General features: G+C 47.6%; 1 protein-coding gene across 1 annotated transcript in view; it reads right to left on the reverse strand.

The window, feature by feature from the left end:
• Window positions 1-22,862, reverse strand: part of CFAP57 (cilia and flagella associated protein 57) — a gene marked incomplete at its 5' end in the record, with an annotated part of 56,022 nt that continues 33,160 nt past the window's right edge. The window contains 6 exons of the mRNA XM_080655615.1: window positions 1-386; window positions 6,227-6,359; window positions 13,571-13,714; window positions 13,791-13,925; window positions 15,215-15,331; window positions 20,476-20,619. Of these exons, the coding sequence (XP_080511741.1) occupies window positions 157-386; window positions 6,227-6,359; window positions 13,571-13,714; window positions 13,791-13,925; window positions 15,215-15,331; window positions 20,476-20,619 (903 nt within the window). The 3' untranslated portion in view covers window positions 1-156. The remainder of the gene's footprint in view (window positions 387-6,226; window positions 6,360-13,570; window positions 13,715-13,790; window positions 13,926-15,214; window positions 15,332-20,475; window positions 20,620-22,862) is intronic.

The raw sequence follows: 22,862 nt of genomic DNA on the forward strand, positions 1-22,862 counted from the left end.
GTGGACAAACACCTTTATTCTGACCAAGTCTCAAATTCCCAGGGCAGGAGAAAGGCTGGTGCGGTGAGTGCCCCAGGGACTGCAGCCCAGAGTCGGCCTGGGGACAGATGCGCAGCGCTTCCTCTAGTGTGGCTGGAGGTGGCTCACCAGAGGGAGTCACTTGTTGGGCACCTCGGCGTCCGCCTTGCCAAAAGAATTAATCCTCGTTTCGAGGGAAGGAAGCCGAACTCCACGGATGGGGTGGAACCCTGGGACCTGCTCCTGTTCTTGGATCTGGTCTCTGAGGCGTTGGATTTCTAGGCGTTGCATTTCAATAATTCTCCCCGTTTCTTCTTGCTCATTCAGTCTCATGGTGGGAGCGGCGCGGTGTGTGACCTCACTGGGCCCTGTAAGGGACAGAGCAGGATGAATGCGGGCCTGTCATTGGACAGCAGCATATCCTCCCTTCCTCCCTCCCTGCCTCCTCAAAGTTTTACTGAGCACCTGCTCAATCCCAGATGCTAGGGATACAAGATGGAGAAGTGAAGAGACACACTTGAGAGTGATAGCCAAATGCTGAGCTGACCTCAGCCCAGCACCTCTCCTGAGCCCCAGGCTGCTGGCCTTGAGGCCCCACCCGTGCAGGCTGCTCATTCTCCCATCCCCCACCCCAGTCAGGGTGGCGCTCTCCTGTTGAAGTTGTTTGGCTTCTAAACCTCCAGTGCTCCTCCTCAGGTAAAACCCCTGCTCCTGGAGACAGACCCCTCTCTACCCCTCCTGGTGTGGCCATTCGCTCATGTTCCTTGAGAACTTTCCCTTAACTCTCCCGTCCCCAGTCATCCCCAGATGCTGCCATCATCCTGGGCAACGCTGGTGTCCACCAGGGTCCAGGGCTCATCCATTACCTAGCCTCACAGGCTGGACCCTCAGCAGGAATGTTCTTGGCTTCCACGATGTGTCAGCACCCACTCCTGCAGTTTCCCCTCCCTTAGCACACATGGGGTCTCCATTCTCCCATCATGACCTCTCTTACTGCCTTGTGCTCAAGGCACCTGTTCTTGGACCTTTCTTCCCGGACAAGTCTATTTCTTACCTACCAAATGGGATCCTTTTACATTCACTCTCTTTTGTGTCCAGTTAGATCAATTTACAATAGTATCAAAAAGAATAAAATACTTTGCAATGGACTTAACCAAGGAGCCAAAAGACATTTACATTGAAAAGTACTTAAAAAAAAAAAAAAGGAAAGTACTTTCCCCTTACACTACAAAGCCACCGTAATCAAAACAGCCCGGTACTGGCATAAGAACAGACATATAGACCAATGGAACAGAGCAGAGAACCCAGAAATAGACCCAAGCCATTAAGTTCAATTAATATTTGACAAAGGAGGCAAGAGCGTATAATGGAGTCAAGAGAGTCTCTTCAATAAATGGTGTTGGGAAAATTGGACAGATACATGCAAACAACAACAACAACAAAAAACTAGACCACCAACTTACACCATAAACAAGAATAAACCCAAAATGGATAAAAGACTTAAATGTACTAGTAAGTTGTGAAACCATAAAAATCCTAGAAGAAACCAAAGGCAGCAAAATCTCAGACATCTCTCATAGCATTATGTTTACAGATACATCTCCTAAGCAGTGGTTCTCAACCTTTCTAATGCGGCGACCCTTTAATACAGTTCCTCATGTTGTGGTGACCCCCAACCATAAAATTATTTTCGTTGCTACTTCATAACTGTAATTTTGCTACTGTTATGAATCGTAATGTAAATATCTGTGTTTTCTGATGGTCTTAGGCTCTACAGCAGCGGTTCTCAACCTGTGGGTCGCGACCATCGGAAAACACAGATATTTACATTACGATTCATAACAGTAGCAAAATTACAGTTATGAAGTAGCAACGAAAATAATTTTATGGTTGGGGGTCACCACAACATGAGGAACTGTATTAAAGGGTCACGACATTAGAAAGGTTGAGAACCACTGTCCTAAGGCAAAGGATATTAAGGAGAAAATGAACAAATAGGACTCTATCAAAATAAAAAGCTCTGCACAGCAAAAGAAACCATCAACGAAAAGAAAAGGGAGTCCACTGTATGGGAGAATATATTTGGCAATGATACATCTGATAAAGGGTTAATATCCAAAATATATAAGGAACTCACACAACTTAACAGAAGGAAGACAAACAATCCAATTAAAAAATGGGAAAAGGACCTAAATAGACACTTCTCCAAAGAGGACAGATAGATGGCCAAGAGACATATGAAAAAATGCTCAAAGTCACTAATCATCAGAGAGATGCAAATCAAAACAACAATGAGGTACCATCTCACACCTGTGAGAATGGCTACCATCGACAAATCAACAAATGACAAGTGCTGGCGAGGATGTGGAGAAAAGGGAACCCTAGTACACTGCTGGTGGGAATGCTGACTGGTGCAGCCATTATGGAAAATACTATGGAGTTTCCTCAAAAAATGGAACTGCCATTTGACCTAGTGATCCCACTTCTAGGAATATATCCTAAGAAACCCGAAGCACCAATCAGAAAGAATATATGCACCCCTATGTTCATAGCAGCACAATTTATAATGGCTAAGATCTGGAAACAGCCCAAGTGCCCATCAGGAGATGAGTGGATCAAAAAGCTGTGGTACATTTATACCTTGGAATACTATGCAGCAGTAAAAAAGAGGAATCTCTTACCCTTTGAGACAGCATGGAGGGACCTGGAGAGTATCATGCTAAGTGAAATAGGTCAGTCAGAGAAAGACAAGTATCACATAATCGCACTCATGTGGAATCTACATAACAAAATAAACAGATGAATGGAGTGGATCCAGAGACATGGAAGCATGGAACAGAGTGCGGAATCTCAGAGGGAAGGTGGGGGAGATAAACAACCAAAGACCTTGTATGCATATATGCATAACCCATGGACACAGAGAATGGGGTGCTGAAGGCCTGTGGTGAGGGGTTGGGAGGGTGCTGGAAGGGGTCAATGGGGGGAAAAAGGGGACATATGTAATATTTTCAACAATAGAGATTTATTTTAAAAAAATAAATAAAAATAAAAGTTACAATGATAGAAGAACTGGGCTGGCAGTGAATTGTTTTTTAAAAATAGAAAAAGGAAAAAAAGTTATGTTTTTTTAGTGTATAGAAATGCAACTGATTTTTGTGTGTTGATTTTGTATTTTGCAATTGGAATTTTTGATCCTTTGCATGAAATCTCCTCTTATTTTCTTTGGGAGGCTAACATTTAGAGATGATGGCCCTGTTGAAGGTCTATCATTTTTTTTCAATCCTTACCTGAGGATACTTTTTAATTGATTTTTAGAGAGAGTGGAAGAGAAAGGGAAAGACAGAGAGAACTATCAATGTGAGAGAAACACATCAATTGGTTGCCTCCTGCAAGTGCCTTGACCAGGGCCTGGGCCAGAGAGGAGCCTGCAACCGAGGTACATGCCCTTGACTGGAATCTAACCCAGGAAGGACCCTTAGGTCCGCAGGCCAATGCTCTATCCCTTGAGCCAAACCAACTAGGGATGGTGAGAGTCTATCTTAACCATTCTATTAGACACTGGGCAGATCAAATAACTTTTTTAAAATGTCCCTTTTGTTTTCAGGCCCACTTTACTCCCACTTCCAGAGATGTCAGCTTCTGCTAATTTCTGAGCCTTTTGAGGGTTCTGTGATTAGGTTTCCTCTAGTGTTCCCAACCAAACCTGGCTTAGGAGTCAGGTTTCTTGTGCCTATGAAGTGGAGTTACCACTCATGTATCCATTTTCAGCTTTCAAATTTTTGTGTCTCTTGTTTCCTTTTGGTTTTTTTTGTGTTTTTTTTTTTAAGATCTTATGGTTTACTTGTGCTATTTTAGTAGGTTTTCAATTAACCATCTTTAATTAGAAGTTCTAATGATATGGTTTTAATAATTGAAAACAAGCAGGTGTCTAGCAGACCTGTTAATTGTGTGAATAAAAACTTAATAATAAATGCTGCTAAAACTAAAATGGTGGTTTGGAGAGGCAACCTCTCCTGTTTGGATAAAAAATTCTTAAAAGCCAACCAAAATGGTCAATTCCTTAAACAACTTGAAGGTGTAAATTTTGAGTTAACCTTTCTTGGTGGGCCCATGTTCAAAATCAGAGGTTTGACTTAGGCTGTTCATGATCAAGGCAGGCAGTTGGTAATATATGTCACCAACTGTTATGAACTATAAATATCTCCCATGTGAAAACTACATTATATGAGTGCTATGATGTTTGCTTTGTTTAAAAATAATCCATGGTGGGTGTGGGGGCAATTACTGAGGGGTAGGGACACCGCATGAAGCAAGAGTGACAGAAATTGATGCTTGTTGAAGTTGGGGGATGGATTCATTAGACTTTTCTCTCAATTTCTGAATATGACTGAAAATTTCCATGATTTTAATAAGAATACCATAGATAGATATATCACACCTCATCCTGAGGATGTCTCAATGAATTATTTGCTAGGGCTCTAAGGCATATTCGTGTGTTTTTTTATATTTTATTGAATTTTTACAGAGAGGAAGGGAGAGGGATAGAGAGCTAGAAACATCGATGAGAGAGAAACATCGATCACCTGCCTCCCGCACAAACCCCCCCACACACACTGGGGACATGCCTGCAACCAAGGTACATGCCCCTGACCGGAATCGAACCTGGGAACCTTGAGTCCACAGGCCGACGCTCTATCCACTGAGCCAAACCAGTCAGGGCCGAAATGTTTTTTAAAGTGAAGTTTTGCAATTGTCAAGTGCCTGGTCTTTGTAATACATGTGCTCTTATGTCATTCTTTAGATCTGATAGTGCCACTCAGGTACTACTCAGAGAGTTTGCTATTGTGTTAATTTCTCATCAACTCTAATGACAAGGACACAGGAGACAACAAAATATATATATAAAGTTTAAGACTCACAAGAAGTTGTGAAAATAGTACAGAGAGTTCTTTTGTATCCTTCCACTACCTTTCCCCCAATGATAGTATCTTATATAACCACAGTACATGAGACAACTCATATTTGAAAGACCCGGTCCTCAGCAATGGGATGTTTTGTCAAGGTTTCTAAGCTTTATTCCTGAATGTAAACCACCAGAATATAATATACTTGAACCACGTTGGCTTAATTTTCCACAGAAATGCCTTACCTTCTTGGTTTTTATTGACTGTCCAGGTAAGAAATGGACACCTGAAGAATGTTTTTTTAATTGTCTGAAAACCTACAATTATAGACTATCAATTATATTATTCAACACCTCTTTCATTAGCATCCATGTGATAAGCTTTTCATGCAATTTAGTGCCAGGGAAAGGTTTTTTTCTCCAGAAAAAGAAAATTCCTTTACCCATAAATGAAAACTATGTAAATAATCATACTTCTTTGTTTCCCTTTTTGCCTTGGTTGTCAGAAATTCCGAGGAACTTTAGGATATAATTACAGTCATAACTCATTTACAATTTCTAATATCATTTCCCCCTCTCCCTTTAAATAGTCTCTGATTTTTTATGTGTCTTTAATTATTCAGGCCTTCCATCCCTTATCCATAGTTCTAAGAGGCACAAAGCTCTAAAAATGAAGTGCATTTTAAAATTATGAAGTGTAGTGTAAACATTCAGCTGTTTCACAAAAGAAACACTAGGGCTGCCATGTAATATACACAATACAGTATGCTCTAAGACAATGGTTTTCAACAGGTGTGCTACAAGAATTTTTAAAACATGCAATACCTGACTATTTAGTCAGGGCCACTGACCTCTTTTCCCTTAGATTGTCAAATAAAAGAAATGACAAAAGCCAACAAAATAGCTGTCTAGTGTGAATAAATCAAAATTATACCTATTTTTGTCAGATCAGCAAAATATACTAGTATATATTTTTTGATGGGCCAAAGAATTTTAGTAGTTTCTGCATGCCATGAGATGAAAAAAGGTTGAAAATCGCTGCTCTAAGATCTGAAAGATTCTGACACTGTGGCTAACTCTAAGGATTTTGGACCTGCATATATTTGAATGTGGTAGGTCCTCACAGATCCTTTAGAGAGCAGGTGTGTGGCATGAGAGGCTCCTAGAAGGCCGTGGGGTGGATGTGACCTGATACAGGAGGACACTTAGGAGAGGCTACCTCGGAAGCCAAAGGGTGACCTGCCCATGGCTGCCATTGGTCTGTTTGTCCCAATGTCCATCTCCTTTAGCCACTGGGGACAGTACCTGTTTCTAGAGCCTCTTGTTGTTGGAATTTCTTGGTCGGTTTCAGAGCTGCTTCAAGGTCATACACCTGGGAGCGGGTGAACTTCAGCTCCCTGCGGAGCTCATTAATCTCCTTGATGAGGGAGACATTTTCCTGCATAAAAGGAGGAAAAGAGAGTGACTATGGATGAGTGATCAGTGGGCACAGGGCATGCCCTGGCTAGGGGCCGAGGGTGTGGGGAATGGGTGGGGTTGGTCCTGAACCCAGATTAATTATCTGGTGCCTCTATTGGGGTATGAGTCTTCATCCTAGCTCATGGCTCAGCCTCTTGAGGCATTAGCTAACTTACCTTCAGGTGGACTCTAGCAACATTAGATACAGACAGTACACACAATTTCCATCCATCCAGGCTCTTTCCAACACCAACAGCGACAACAACACTTTTCTAAGAACTTCATATGAATTTAATGCATTGAAGAAGCATAATAAGTAGATTCTATTATAATCACAATTTTACAAAAGAGGCAATCGAGGCACAGAAAGGTTATGTAACTTGCTCAAATTACATAGATAGTAAGTGACCGTGTCAGGATTCTGAGCCTGACAGCCTGGCTCCAGAGTTACAAGCTCTTAAGTACTGTGCTGTCCTTTATTCATTTTTTTCATTAATTGTTGAGCCTATGTTTATAGGGTATCTGCCATGTCCCTGAGATGTAGACAGAAAAAGACATGGTTTCTGCCCCCCACAGCATACTGTTTAGTTAGGAACCCAGAAAAGTATGTGGATAATTAACATTTGCAACATCCACCTGAAGTTCACTTCTCTTGTGTTTGATATCCATCCATCCATCCATCCATCCACCCATCCATCCATCCACCCACCTATCCATCCATGCATCACCCATCCCATATGTATGAGTACCAATTATGTGCCGGGCACTGCGCTGACCCTGAGGTATACAGAAAGTGAGACCTGGTTTTGAGGAGGTTAAGTTTCGTGGGGGACCTGGCACAGTGCAATGCGTGGCTGCCCTGCTGAGATGCAGGAGTGGGGCACAAAGCACAGGTGCTTAGCTCTGTCTGAATGACCAGGGTGGACTCCTAGGAATAGGTCCGTGGGCTGAGGCGTGAAGAAACTGCAAGGAGAAGGTAAGGGGGTCCTAGACAACTGGAACAGCAAGAGAGAGGCACAGAAGTAGGACACGGCAGGTGGGTGACTAGCAGCAGTTCTGCATCCTGGAACACCAAGTGAGAGGGGAGTGGCAAGGAGTGAGGATGAAGAGCCTACTGGGCGCCAGGTGGTGGGGGCTCTGCCGCTAGGAACACTCTTCCCTTCCCACACCTCAGATCACTGCCTTCCTTTTCATACTAGGCACGAGGGCAGCAAGGGTGGCTCTGCGGAGGTGTCCCCTTCACCACAGGCCCAGAGAGACACTGGCCATTTTGCTCTGAGTCCACAGCCCCAAGTACTTGGCTTGTCTACAGCGGCACCTCCCATTGATCACACAAAGGAATCACCTGAGGATCCTGTTAAATGTGGCTTCGGACTCGGTAGGTCTGGAGCTAGTTCTGAAATTCTCCATTTCTAACGAGCTCCTAAGAGATGCTGCCACTGGTCTGTGAGCCAGGCCATCAGTGGGTAGCAAGGCCTTGGAGGTCTGACTACCAAAGAAGTCAATGCGGGCCAAACCTACATGCAACAGACTTGTGCCGGGAACAAGCTGTGCTTCCACATGGGACACTGTGAGTGTGGAGTCTGAGCCCAGAGAATGGGATGATCCCAAGCACTGTTCTCACTGAGTTCTGACAGCACCTCTGGGTTATGGGGACATGCCCGTGGAGCCCAAGAGGAACACCCCATCATAGTCTTTCCCCCCAGAGCCTCTTTGTCTAAGCATGTCAAACATACCTTCCGATTTCCAGTGTATCACTTAATTTCAGTGTTGTTCTTCCCTCCCTCATGGATGAGGTGCCCAGTCATTGCCAACCGCCTGTTCTCAGGCAAGGCCCTGTGCCTGTTTTTGTATACAGTCAGCAGCTTTTCTCCATCTGATCTTTTACCTTTTTAACCCACCCAGGCCTGGGTGATGAATCGGCCACATTTCCTCCCAGATGCTCTCCAGTGAAAGTCTCTGCCAACCCTCCCCGCTTCTCCCCACCAAACTTCTCTATGCTGACTTTGTATCATGACACAATCAATTAAATGTGTACTAGTATTTATGGGGTTCTAAGACCTTGGACTCTGCCTTGCCCGTAAGAGGTGCTCCATAAATATTTGTGGAATGGGTAGGCAAATGAATAACGAATGCAGTGGATACCAAGTTGAATAAGACAAGATTCCTACTAATGAGGAAATTATAAACCAGGGGGTAAAGGTCAGGTGGGGGAGAGCAGACCGAGAGGAGGCTCGGAGCGCTGCAGTGAGCTCATGGGCCACTCGCACACTCGGGGGCTCTCCACTGCTCTCACTTGGTGTCGCTCAGCTTCACTCTCCTGCCTAATTCAACAGAATAACAGTCATCAGAATAAAAATCAGAGGCTGAGGGTACCATTTCCCCAGTCCTCTTCATAAACTTCTGTAGTTACTTCTTCTTGGTCATCTCCATCCATTTGGTCACTGAACCCTGTGGATTTTGTGTCTGAACGGAATGTCGTGTCTATCCTTCCTGCTATGATTCCTAACCAGCTCTCAGCATCTCTCCCCTCTGCTACTCTAATGGCCCCAAGTGGACCCTGCCCTAGTTTTCTCCCCCACTCCACCCTCCACAACCCTGTCACATGTCTGGGACATCTGGCTCCTGATACCTTTAGGTGTGAATGCCTCTTTCTGACCCACTATCAGCTTTGGACACCTCCATGATGCTGGTCACCTAATGAACCTCCAGGACATGGCTCAGTCCTTATTAGAGTGTGACCGAGACCCATGCAGCCTGATTCCCCTGTTGTGTTTGTTCTTTCGTTCATTCATTCATTTATTCACTCATCCATTCATAAAAAATCACTTAAGAACGAGTTCCTAAGAGCCTATACTATGCACTGGTCATGGTGCCAGACACAGGAGGTCCAGCTTGGATCCAATGCCAAGAGATGCCCTGGGAGTTTGAAGAGGGGTGCTCACCCCATGTGAGGAAGGCTCCATGGGGTGGCAGGGGACAGGGAAGAGTGTTTCAGGCCTGGAGTCAAGAGGGAGCAAGCAGGAGATGAGGCACTAAATACTTGATGAAAATAATAAGAGTAATCATAACTTCAAGGGTTGATTTGGCTCCCTAAGGAGTACTTTCTGGGGTGGTTCGTGCTCCGAGGAGTCCAGAGGTCACACTGAAGTCAACTGTGCAGGCAGGCATACCTCGGGGAGATAGTAAGGGTTTGGTTCCAGACCACCGCAATAAGCGAATAACACAACCCAAATCGCATGAACTTCTTGGCTTCCCAGGGCATATGAGTTATTTTTACACCACACTGTAGTCTGTTAAGTGTGCAATAGCATTATGTCAAATACAATGTATAGACCTTAAGTAAAAAATACTTTATTGCTAAAAAATGCTAACCTTCATTTGAACTATTGGAAAAAAGGCACTGATAATGTTGCTTGATGCGGGGTTGCCACAACCCTCCAATTTGTAAAAAACACAGTGTCTGTGAGGCTCAATAAAGCAAGGTATGCCTGTATAAGCTTTGAGTAGCTTTGTGAATTTAAAACGTGGACACAACAGTTTGCTGAACCTTCTGTTCCTGATCCCTCCTCAGTCAGGATGGCCCACAAAAGCCCTCCAATTCTCCAGGTCCCCACTCAGCAACTCTGGCAGGGAAAAGCTGGCCCAGGCCCACCAGGTGCCAAGTCACTGGGTATGTAAGAGAGACTGGCGGGGGATGCTAAAGTCTGTTTATATAAAAACCCTTCTACATAAAGGGGCTGTATCAAGCTGGCCAGGTTTGCCTTTTGTGGAGACTGACGCCAGAGAGCCACAGATGGGAACAGACTGGCAGTTATAACACCCACGGTGGGCAGGGAAGGGAAAGAATGCCTATAGCACCCCCTACTGGCTTTTCCTGAGTTGACATCTTTAAGAATGTGGCTGGGTGGAAAGAACAGGAGACTGATTTATTCTGTGAACGTGGAAGCCCTGCATTGGTGGCATTTTTCTGGAACCCACAGGTCTCGCCATCTGCCTAATTGCGCAAATGAGACATTTCTCTGCTCCTCTTTCAACCTTCTCACGTGTAATCTGACATTTCTATTAATCATTCCTACTCTGAAATGTCTTTTTGACATTTTCCCCTTCCAAGTCCTTCTCGTCTTCCTTGAACATGGCTTTTCCTGCCTGCCGCCTTTCCCCACCAGCCTTTCCACCTGCCAATGGACTTAACCCCTTTGTAATACCCCTGCCCACTTAAGAAACCTCAGATGGCACCGCTTGTAAGATAAGCTTTATGCTTCTTGGTGTGGCATGGAAAGCCCTTTCAATGGGACCCTAAACTACATACTGTTCCAGTGGGTCCTTTCTCCCTGGTCCCACACTGTGCAATAAAGTAAGGTCTGTGGGCTCCTGAGTTCCAACCATCCCACAGGCCTCTCTCTTCTCTGCCTGTCCTCGGGTAGTGCCCTCTGCCTGACAGGCTCTTCCCCATTTGCTCCCAGTCCACTCTCTACTCATCCTTCATGGCCCGCTCAAATGCCGCGTCCCCTAACTGAAGCCCACCTCCGTGGTGAGCTCACAGCACTGGGGACACGGTGTGGAGCAGTGCTTACTGTATCTTGCTCATGCTCCCTGGCATAGAGTTCCCTACGATGAGCTCCCTGAGGGTAGGCACACTATCACACTCATCCTGGAACCCTCCATGGACGGCCAGAACTTGCCATGTAAGAAGCCCTCAAAGCATGTATACTGAAAGGGCAAAGTATGTGTCCTAGATATTTGTATTCCATAGCAACTCTTATTTTCATATCTGCAAGTGTGCTGGAGAATGAGTAGGGAGGCCCCATGCTCCCATCTGAACATGCAAATGAGACAGTGACCTCATTTTCTGTTTTCTAATGAGTTTCTCTCAGATGCCATGTCCGCCCTGGCCTTCCTTGCCTTTTTTTGACTGAAGTGTCAGGGCCTTGGAACCTGCAGACATAGCTCCTTACCAAAGCATCAGGCATCCAGGCCACCAGCTGGGGGCTCTGGGGTCAGTTGAGTGGCCCCCTCTCCTGTCCTCTCAGCCCACAGGTACCCCTGGTCCGTGTGGTAGCCTTCCAGGCTCTCCCTCGGGATTTCCTTGGTTTGTAAATAGATCTCTTGCGCGGGGGACAGGAAGGAAAGAGCATTTTTGAGCACCTGTTCTGGACCTGGCCAGTGCCGAAAGCATCCTATTAGTTCTCTCGTTCAAACCTCGCATTACCTCGCTGAAGTTGGTGTTTTCTTCCCCATTTTATAGACAGGGAAGGCATTCCTGAAGACGTTAAGGAATTTACTCATGGCGTCCCCACAAGAGTGGCTGAGGCAGGACAAGCGGGGTCTGCCCAGCCTCAGTGCCTGCCCGACACCTTGCCTGACCCTGGCCCGGCCCCTCTCCTTCAACTCAAGATTAAAGAAAGGAACAATTTTTAAAACCCAGACCAATGGTTCTGAAAGTTTTCCTTTAAAAAAAAATCTTCCAAACAAAAGTGTACAGAGCCTGCTGTAATAAGCAAGGGGGCCTCCCTGGTTGAGGGTGGGGACCCTGCCTCCCGGTTCCCCTCTTGCTCCCTGCAGTTGCCTGGGGCACTTCTGCGGGCTCCGGGGCACGTGGGTTTACAATGCTGCTCAAGAAAACACTCTTCCAGGGATTTCCCTCTGCCTGTCATTGGGGAGTGGCAGGGTTGGGCAGGAGCCCTGCCCGGATCCCTCTGCTCCTTCTACTCCGACTTGCACCCTGGCCCAGCAGGAGTGGGCACACAGCACCTGGGGTAGTGAGGAGCAAAAGAGGACATTATGCCCACCCCGAGCAGCCTCAGGTGATGCTTGCTCCTGGCTGGCCTGCGGTCTTCACTTCCTTTCCTTTTCCTTCTTCTCCTTGGACTGACACTTACTTTGGGCTTCTGCTTGGCATGGAGACAGGCACCTCACCCCTTGCCCCCCCCCCCCCCGCCCCCAGGCCTGTGCACTGAGAGCTCAGCAATGTCCCCTGCTGACAGCTGCTCCTGCAGTCCCACTGCCCCACTGCCCAGCACATTGCACTCCCTGGTGGGCTCTTCACGCGTGGGGGCACTTGAGACCCTTAGCCATGGCTCTGGGTGTCAGCTGCTCGTGCCTAAGGGTCCCACCAATGATCCACTCCTGTCTCTGGGCCTCTGACTGCTTTCAGGGCCCTGCCGTGGGGCAGTGGTTACTGATGGTGTGGCTGCTTTCAAACCGGGGCTGTTTGTAAGGTGGCACGAGACCTACCGCGCCTGGGCCTGGCCTGAACTGCAGTGCCCTCTGCCCAGCGGTGTGTGGGCGGGCCAGGCTGGGCACTGGTTTGTTTCAATCCAACTGCAGCCCATCCCCATTCCAGTGTTTTAATTATGGCATTAAAGACATATAAGCATTAAAAGGTATGTGCCTTATATAGGGATTCTGATTAATTCATATTAATTGCCTCAGACGATACTGATACCCAAACAGAAATCTGGCAGGAGAAGGCCTGGCAATCCTGATAACGCGCTTACGTGGAGGCGGCAGTAATGGGGTCAGGCTCTCTGCACAGACTATGGAGGATCCAGGAGGTGGGTGTGGAGAGCTCATTAAATCAGAGTGAGGCCAACTCTTCTGGTGGGTGTGGTTAGCTCTGCACCCAAGAGATAAGCGTAGGGACCTGAGGCACCAGAAAAGTCAGGTGGGTGGAGACAGGCGTGTTCAGAGGAGAGAACTTGGCCAGCAGGGACCATGTGATACCAGTAGCAGAATAAAAAGCAGCAGACAAAGTAGGTGACATAAGAGTTGGAAACAGAGGAAAGGAAAAGGAGAGTGTGACTCAGGAGAGCTAAAATTACGGGGATGAAGGTCCAGAGGGGACGGGGCAACAAGAGGAGTGAGGCAGGACACAGGAGTGCTTCAGATAAAGATGGGGCAGAAAAAAGAAACAGATGAAGTTGGGGGGATGCTTGGGCACTGGGGGGCATGTCTGGGCATAGAGATGCTTAGGAAACCTCCTTGGCGGGCTCTGGGCCATGTCACAGCCAGGACGAGCTCTGGGAGGTCAGAGGAGAGGAGTCAAAGATAATGTTTTAGGGAAAGCTAGTGGGTCCCCTGGACCCTTGGGGAGCCCTGAGTATTGGGTGATCTCGAGGGGCCCTTGTCAGGCTCTCTCATCTGGGATGGCTGAGCCTCTGAGGGAGCTGACCCGGAGCGTGCAGGTACCTGCATGATGCGGACGTAATCGGTGCGGTGCAGCTCACTCTCCTTGACCACCTTCTTCTTGAGAGTGGCCAGGTTTCGCTCCAGGTGCTCCCGCTGGCGACTGTACTCCAGCTGCAGGTCTGTGTTCAGCCCTGCGATCTCCACCTGATGGGGCACAGGGGCCTCTGAGCGAGGGGAGACTGGAAGAGAAGGGGAGGGCGGGGAGGGAGGCAGAGCTCACCATGTCTGCCCGCTGCACGTACTTCTCAAAGAGACCTCGGACCTTCTCCTTCAGGGCCCGGGCTTCCTGGATGTATGCCACGCAGTTATGAAGGTCCGTCTTAAACCGTTTAACCAGCGCCTCCAAGTCCCGCTCCTGCAATCAGAGGCGCTTACTTCTGGCGCTGAAGGGATGGACTCCCCTGGGGCGGGGGCTGCAGGCTAATGGCAGCAGAAAGGGACAGGAGGCACCACATCTGGGACCACACTGGGCACAGACCTAGATGGGCACACAGCCCAGAAGTGGAGGCACTAAACCTCCGCGCACCTGGCCTGAACAGCGTCAGCTTTAAGAGGCCAACACAGACTGATTCCTGTATTGGCTCTGGGTTCCCTTCAGGACCATGGGCCTTAAAAGATGAGAGGAAGCCCAGTAGTCACCCTTCTTCCTTCCTGAGCCAAACTGGAGTATCGATTCTCGCCTGCAGGTCCCTGGGCCAGGGCTTCCAGGCCCCCTTATTACAAAAGCTCGCCCAGGGTTTATCCTTCCTGAGGGCTGCTGTGAGTGGGTAGGGAAAAATCTGACAAAATTGGGCTAGACCTCCCACCCCTCTTCCATCATGCTTTCTCTGATACCCATCTTCCCCTACCTCTGACACAGCTAGTCCCTCCTTTCTCCTGGCTCCCATAGCCCTTTATTCACATTCCACGATTTTCCACTGTGCATTTATAACTTTTATAATGCACATGCCACAAATCACCTGTCAACCTTTTCAGTTTGTGAAGGGCAGGATCTGTGTCTGTTCATGTTTGTAGCTCTGTAGCAGCTTCTAGCATTACCTAGTACAGAGCCAATACTTACTGTGGGGAATGGAAAAATCCAGTCTGATCCAAGCAGCACTGCAGGGTGCCCTGTGCCAGTGGGTGAAAGTGCAGCCAAGTCCTGGCCCAGGGCCAGAAGACCTGGCTCCCAGTATTGGCTCTTGGCTCTGTATGAACTATGGGTGCCAGGTGAAGTTTCTTAACTTCCTAATCCTTCTGGCACTGCTTTCCTTATTTCTTACAAATAGGGACTAGAATAGGTGATCTCTGAGGTCCTCCCAGCCGCAGCATCGATTTGATAGTCAAGGCCTTAAGCACTGACTACAAATGCCTCTGAGCATGCTCCTTCCCAGGACAAACAAGCCAACGCTGAGGGCGTGCACACGAAACTGGTCTCCCACCCTCTGGTCACTTTACCCAAAGTCATTGCATAGTCTCAGCTGGGTTCAGTCATGTGAATTTGCATGGGCCTGCAATCTGGCAGGGCTGTGAGCAAGGATGCAAGTTAAAATGGGAATGTGTCTTAGCAGTGGGCTGGCTCTGCCTCTTAGAAGCCAGCTGCCCACAGCAGGCAGGTGCCAGATCCTGAATCCAAGAACCGCCAGACGCTGAAAATCCTCACACCTTCTGTCTCTCTCTGCGCATCTCCTGATCAGTGGCTCGTAATTTCTGCCACAGTTCTGTGATGTTCAGCTCCAGCTGCGTGTTCTGCTTAAAGAAACGCTCCAGTTCAGATTCCATCTGTAGAGAACAAGGAAGAGTAGGAATAAGAAAGTGAGAGAATGAAAATTAGGTTTGAACCGAAGTCTCTCTGTGGGAATGTCTTCCCTGATAACCAGGACATGTCTTTTCTAGCTCCCACCTGTCCTCTGGAGTAAAACCTTTCTTCTTACTCCTTATTTCCTCTAAAGCCCCCACCCCCTTGGCTGACATGTTAACCCAAATCACATGTTCTACAGCTGGGCCATTAATTTTCCCCTCTTAGTTGCCTGGTTACCTTCTTCACTTACATTCCTTATAAACTGATAACTCTCAAGTTCTGGAACCTCAACTCCACTCGGAGGCAGGGTCCTACAGGGAAGCACCTTCCTTCCTACCTTGTGACGTTGTGTGAGTGAATCTTGACCCTCGGGGGCCACAACTCATCAGAATCTATTCTAAAGCAGAAAGTTTTGAGGGACTAGCATGTAGGCATCCCCAGCTAAAGGCATAAGACAGGAAAGAGGAAGCTGAGGAGGAACCTCTGCCTCACCGCTCTGTTGAAAAGGTCTTGAAAAGTACAACTGAGGAGAGTGTCCCATCTTCAAAAGAAAAAGAAGAAACCACAGGAGCTTCTGAAAGATTTATTAGTTGTTGCAGTTGTAGTGAGCAAAGATGTGACTGACGTCTGAAGCTTCTTTTTTTTTTTTAAAATAAATCTTTATTGTTCAGATTACAGGTGTTCCTCTTTTTTTCCCCCCATAGCTCCCCTCCACCTGATTCCCCACCCCACCCCATGTCCTTACCCCCCCCCCGCCACTGTCTTCATCCATAGGTGTATGATTTTTGTCCAATTTCTTCCCGCACCCCTCACACCCCTTTCCCCCTGAGAATTGTCAGTCCACTCCCTTTCTATATCCCTGATTCTATTATATTCACCAGTCCATTCTGTTCTTCAAATTTTTTATTCACTTGATTTTTAGATTCACTTGTTGGTAGGTATGTATTTGATGCCATTTTGTTGTTCATAATTTTTATCTTTACCTTTTTCTTCTTCTTCCTCTTCTTAAAGAATACCCTTCAGCATTTCATGTAATCCTGGTTTGGTGGTGATGAACTCCTTTAGCTTTTTCTTGTCTGTGAAGCTCTTTATCCGACCTTCAACTCTGAATGATAGCTTTGCTGGGTAGAGTAATCTTGGTTGTAGGTTCTTGCTGTTCATCACTTTGAATATTTCTTGCCACTCCCTTCTGGCCTGCATAGTTTCTGTTGAGAAATCAGCTGACAGTCGTATGGGTGCTCCCTTGTAGGTAACTAACCGTTTTTCTCTTGCTGCTTTCAAGATTCTCTCTTTGTCTTTTGCCCTTGGCATTTTAATTATGATGTGTCTTGGTGTGGTCCTCTTTGGATTCCTCTTGTATGGGGTTCTGTGTGCTTCCTGAACTTGTAAGTCAATTTCTTTCACCAGGTAGGGAAAGTTTTCTGTCATTATTTTTTCTAATAGGTTTTCAATATTTTGCTCTCTCTCTTCTTCTGGCACCCCAATAATTCAGATGTTGGTACGCTTAAAGTTGTCCCAGAGGCTCCTTACACTATCTTCATATTTTTGGATTCTTTTTTCTTTTTGTTTTTCTGGTTGGGTGTTTTTTGTTTCCTCATGTTTCAGATCTTTGGTTTGATTCTTGGGGTACGTTGATCTACAGTTGAGTTTCTGTATATTCTTTATTTTAGACAGTGTATGCTTAATTTCTGACTGGTCCTTTTCAATTTTTTTGGCATTCTCATTAAGATCCTTAAAGGTCTCACTAAGTTCCTCAGCGGTTTTTAGAAGATTCTTGAGTAACCTTATAAATGTGGTTCTGAACTCTATGTGGTCCAGTAGTTTGCTTTCCTCCATTTCTCTCATTTGTGACATGTTTCTTTGTCTCCGCATTTTGCTGCTTCCCTGTGTTGATGGAGTGGCTTTGTGTGGTAGGTGACCTATAGGGGCCAGTAGCTCAGCCTCGCCAATCACCTGAGGTGGACGCCTTTGGTACACCCCTTTGTGGGCTGAGTGCAAAGTCTTGGTGTAGTTAAGCCTTGATTGCTGTTGGTACACTGGGAGGAATTGACCTCTAGGCCAATTGGCTGTGAGGACCCGCTGTGTCTATAATGGAAGAACTGCTGTGCTGGAGACACACTTATGGTGCAGGACTTGTTTCAGTGGGGCTTTGGTGCTCACTGAGTCTGCTTCTTGAATGTGTCACTTATTGATGTGAGGAGTTGAAATCTGGTGTCTCACACTGACCACTAGGTACCCTGGCTTCTGGATCTCTAATGGGGTGCAGGTCAGCTACTGTCTGAGGCCACCCAACAGGCACTACAGCGAGAACTACAGTTTTCTCCTCTTTGCTTGGGGTTTGGAGGTTTTGGAGCTGTCTGACCAGGGCTGCAAGTTTGCTAGGTTAAGCTACGATAGGGCAGGTCATTCATATGCTAAAGCCGCTGCTTGGAGCTTGGGTGGGTTTGTAGGTTGTACAGGGCGGGGTCTCAGGGCGTGCCTAGGCTAGGGCATGGCAAACAGTGATGGCTGCCAGTAAGCCGGCTCTGCGTCTCCGAGTCTCCGACCGTGTCCCAGCGTCCCGGGCCCCAGCACAATAAACAATTGTTCCTGCGCGCAGCCCTGCAAGCAAGCCTCCCTCACTTTCTGACCCCATGGCAGACAGTCCAGCTTCTCCTCGTAGGAGTTTGGGTCCCCCGCGTCTCCCCAGAAACTGGAGTTTGGAGTAATCAGGAGCTTGTCTCCCTTCGGGCTGAAAAAGCAGTGCTCCCAGTTGCCCGTCACCAGCCCGATTCGCACACCTCCGAACCTCAGCTTTTCAGCCCTTGTGCACCTCTCAATGCTGTTTGTTCTTTCCTTCTAGTTGTAGAACTTCCACTTAGCCAGCTTTCCTGTGGTTCTGGGTGATAGACGTTTTGTCTTTTAGTTGTAGTTTTGAAATTGTTGTGCGAGGCAGCAGTTTAGGTGTTTACCTACGCCGCCATCTTGGATTCTCTGGAGCTTCTGATTAGAGTGAAACCAGCAGTAGCTGAGCTCTCAGCTGATTTAATTCCTCCCAAAAGGGAGAAGTGAAGTTCATTTTCACATGAAATCTGGTGGACCCTAGTGTTCCTGTTAATAGAGAGGTTCGCTGTTTAGGGGGCTGGGACATTCACTGGTTTTGTTCATGGCTGGATGGAGTAGCCCCTCGAGTCTATTTCCGGCCCTCTGCTCAGATTTCAAGGCTCCTGGCCACCTTCTGGGCATCAGCAGGTCCTCATGAGCCACACTCACGTTGTGAACACAAAAGGGCAGGTTTTAGAAGAACTTTATCCTCATTATTGAAAGCACTTTGCATAGACAGAGAAGCCCAAATGTGTCTCTGACGCCCCCCAACCCCCACCCCGTCCAGAGGTAATCCGCGAGGTCCTTTGAGTCAGGCCAGCTATCAGCCTTGGCAGCAACTGGTACCAGGGTGGGGTAGGAGGGCCTCTGTTTGATCACTCCCCAGGTTCGGGCACATCCCCTGCCAAGAATCAATGCCATGGTTGGCGCAGTTACTGAAGGGAAATGAGTAAGCTCTCAGGTATGTTGGGGTGGGAAGTAACCAACTAAGTCTTAAATACAGTTGACAAAAATGGCAATGAGGAGGGAGAAATGGGCAGTGATCTCCAGGGGCCTGCAGCACATTGATTCCAGGCAGGGGGACCTCTGCTCTCTCTTTCATATTCTCTGGCTACCATTTTTTGGGCCCTGAAGTCATTCAAGAATGGCAGGAGGCCCAGAGGAGGCAGCTCTCTGGTCAGCTGGGGACATCCTTCCTTATCCCAGAGGCCAGGGAGAAAGTCATTGCCAAAAGGACATATGTTCTCTGGACTGCCCTAGCCCTGGACTGATCCCATGCCTGGCTTCTTTCCTGGGCCTCCTAGAGAAAGGGCTTTGCTTTCTCCACCATAACTCTTGTGCATCCAATTCTAGTTGGGACATCAATGCTCTCTGACACCCTTTTACTTGTTATCCTTGCTCAGTACAATTAGAGAAAATGGAGGGGGAGCAGGAGGTCATTTTGCATAGGGTGGTCAGGAAAGGCCTCCTTGAAGAGGTGGCCTATAAGCTGAGACCTTGAAAGATGAAAAGAAGCCAGTCATGTGAAGACCTGGAACCTCTGAAACAGCATTGCAAAGGTCCTGAGATGGGAAAAGCTTGGCTTACCCTAAGAACTGTCAGAAAGCCTGTGGGCTGGAGAAGGGGAGGGAGCCTGGAGATGAGGCTGGAGAGGCAGGTAGAGGCCTCCTGGGCCTCAGTAGGGAGCTCGGAGTTTATTTTAGATAGGATGGGACACCATTGTGGTTCGCTGTGGCCTCTATGTGGGAGTGAACTGGAGGCTGGAGTCAAGTCCAGACCAGAGATGACGAAGGCTTGGACCAGTGTGATGGCAGCAGAAACGAAGAAGGATTGGATTTGAGAGATCTTTTGGAGATTGATCAGATAGGCATTGGTGATGATTGGATATAGGGGTTAAGGGAAGGGAAGGACCAAGAAGACTTCTACACTTCTACCTTAAGCCCCTGGGAGGATCATGGGACACTTGTACCTCAATGGACTCTCAGAAGCCCTCTTCTAGTTGCTCTTGCTTCTAATCTCCTAGCTACCTTCATCCTGTTTGCTTTCCAAAACACACACTTAATTATGCCACTCCCCTGCACAAGAGCCTTTGATGACTTCCCATTCCTATCAGATGAAGTCCAAACATGGCTTTACATAGGGCCCAAACCAACATTTCCAGTCTGAGAAAACAATGTTGGAGGGGTGTACTTTCCGGTGCTCAAGCCTGGTGGCTGAGTACACATCGCCCCCTGGTGGCTTAAGGCCCCAAAGCTGCGGTTTCCCTTAGAGGGCTCAGAGCACGCACCTTGAGGTGCTGGTAGGGCCAAAGTCCACCCCCAGGACCGGCGAAAGCCAAATCCCAATGCATTTCGCCCTTGCACAACTGAACACCCGGTTGGGCCTTCTCTGTGGCATCCTCTGAGGAGTGGAGGCTGCACACACGTGGGAGCAAGGAGGGTCTGTGAGGAGAGTTTTCTTTCTGTCCCTCCAGGCCAGCCAGGAATAGTTGGACAGGTGGCTATGGTTTGGGGAGGGCAGGATGTGGCAGATGCCTTCTCACCTCCTGAATCTGTTCCTTCATCACCTTGATCTCATTCTCTCGAGGTTCTATTTGCTTCTTTAGCTCCTTTATTTTGTAGTCTAGCACAAACTTGAATTTCTCTAGTTCTTGATTTTTCTTTTTCAGGTCATAAATTCGCTTCTCCTGCCGGTGAGATGAGAGAAAAGCGAGGTGTCAGGAGGCCCGGGATATGGGATCCTGTTAGACAAAGAACATCCATCCTGTGCCCCCCTGATTGAGGAGGCAAGGCCACGGACAGCTCTCCTCGCTGTGGCTCTGACTCCTTGGCTTCTGTGCCAGGACTGCGTGCATTTGCTCACTCATTCAAGTACAGGCTGTGGCTGACTGTTTCCCAAAGCTGGCCTCGACAGCATTTCTCGTCCCACATGTTCTTGTACAATACGACCTTATGCTCCTCCATTAGGAGGTAGGATCTGATTCCTCCCCTTGCATCTGGCTGGACTTGCTCGCTTGTAACCCACAGCATGTAGATCACATGATGCTGTGTGGCTTCCCAGGCTAGGTCAGAAAAGGCCAAGCAGCTGCCACCGGTTCTCTGGGGGAGGCCATGTGCTAGGTAAGCAGCCCCACTGCACTGAGACCTCCAGGCTAGGGAACACATTAGGTGCTTTGGTGGATGGTCCTGGCTGATCCCAGCCTCCCAGGTGTCCCCGCTAAGGGCTGGGCATGAGGATGAAGAAGCCACCTTATATGCTGATCTTCCCACCCCCAGCTGCTTTCGTCCCCCTGACTGAGGCCCTGCGAGGCCCCAGACACTGAGGACAAAGACAAGCCGTCATGTCTAGTTCCAGACCCACCAAACCTGTGAGCATAATAAAAGAGTTGTTGGCTTTTACCACCGAGTTTTGGGGTAATTTGTTGCAAGGCAACAGTCACAAAAATTATGTCTATTTATCCATCAAACATTTACCAAACGAAGACCTTTTATTAAGGTCTGAGATACTAAATAAAAATAGGACACAGACCCTGCCCTTAAGGAGAAAACACTAGCTGGGGAAGCAGGTGTGTCAACCAATGTACCCTGCACGGTGACAGGTGTTGCAGAAGAAGGCGTGGAAGGTGCGTGTGTATTGAGGGTGCTGAAAATAAGGCGGTGGTTCATGGGGAAAGTGAAGAATGAGGCTGGAGGGAAGTAGGTGAAGGAGGCAAGGGTCTTGCATGTTGGATAAAAGGTTCAGAATTTATCCAGGAGGCCAGGAGTTGGCAAGCTACGGGCCTCAGATCAATTCTGACCTGTTGCCTGTTTCCATAGTTTTATTGGAACATGGCCAAGCCCATTCATTTATGGGTTGTTTATGGCTGATTTGGATGGCAGAATTGAGTAGTTGTGACAGAGACTATACTGCCTGCAAAGAGTACACTATACCACCTAGCTCTTTTCAGAAAAAAGTTTGCTGACCCCTGCCATAGGCCATGGGGAGCTAGGGAAGAATCTTAAGAGGGAGAGTGACATAATTACAGAGTGTGGTGGCAGGAGGTGGGAAGAAAGGCCTTTAGACTGGTCAGGAGGCTGATGTAATTTTCTAGGTCAGAAGGTATAACCTCTTTCTTGTCAACCCCTCACCCTCTTTGAGAATCTGAAGAGAGATTTAAACCCTCCTCTAAAAAATGCCCAGATATATACATAAACACTCACATGTAGAAATCACATGCAGGAACTGTCATTTCATCCCATCAGATGCCCCAAGGGGCCCCATTTCACAGGTGAGAAAACAAAGGCTTAGAGAACTTTCCTGGGATCCCTTGGCTGATAATAGAAGAGCCTGTGTTGGAACCTAGCTAACTAGGCAAAAGCCCGTGCGTTCTCAAACATGCGACAGTAACGGTAGAGCCTGGATTTGCTCAGGAGGAGGATGATATAAAATCAGGAGGATATTGAGGTGGTATATTTTACAAAATATAATGGGTCTGTCTTCTAAGTGTTTTGTGAGAAAGGGTATCCTAAAATGTGATACAAGTCTTCTGGGGTGCCCAGCAATTATGGGGCCAACACCAGGGAGTTCCTCTCTGACCAGGGGCTCCAAGTGGGCAATGGGGCAGATGAGCTGCTCCCAGTCCATGGGGATGGCCCCCCTAGGATACCTGGAGCAGCGGAGAGCAGGGGCCTTGCAGTCAGCTGACTCAAGTTCTTATCCCAAGTCTGTCACCTACTAACTTATGGTCTTGGGCAAGATACTTAACCACTTGGAACTCAGTTTCCTGAGCTTTACAACTGGGTTGCTCATGGCCGCTGGGGTTGCTGGGAAAATTCAATGTGATGTGTTTACAGCAATTAGCCCAGTGCTAAGCACACAGTAGGTACTTTACTGACTGCTTATCCCTCATCGAGTTAAATAAATATGTTCTCTTGGACTTTGTCCTCATTG

Source organism: Plecotus auritus (genome assembly GCF_963455305.1).
Source record: "Plecotus auritus genome assembly, chromosome: 2".
Taxonomy (NCBI): Eukaryota; Metazoa; Chordata; class Mammalia; order Chiroptera; family Vespertilionidae; genus Plecotus; species Plecotus auritus.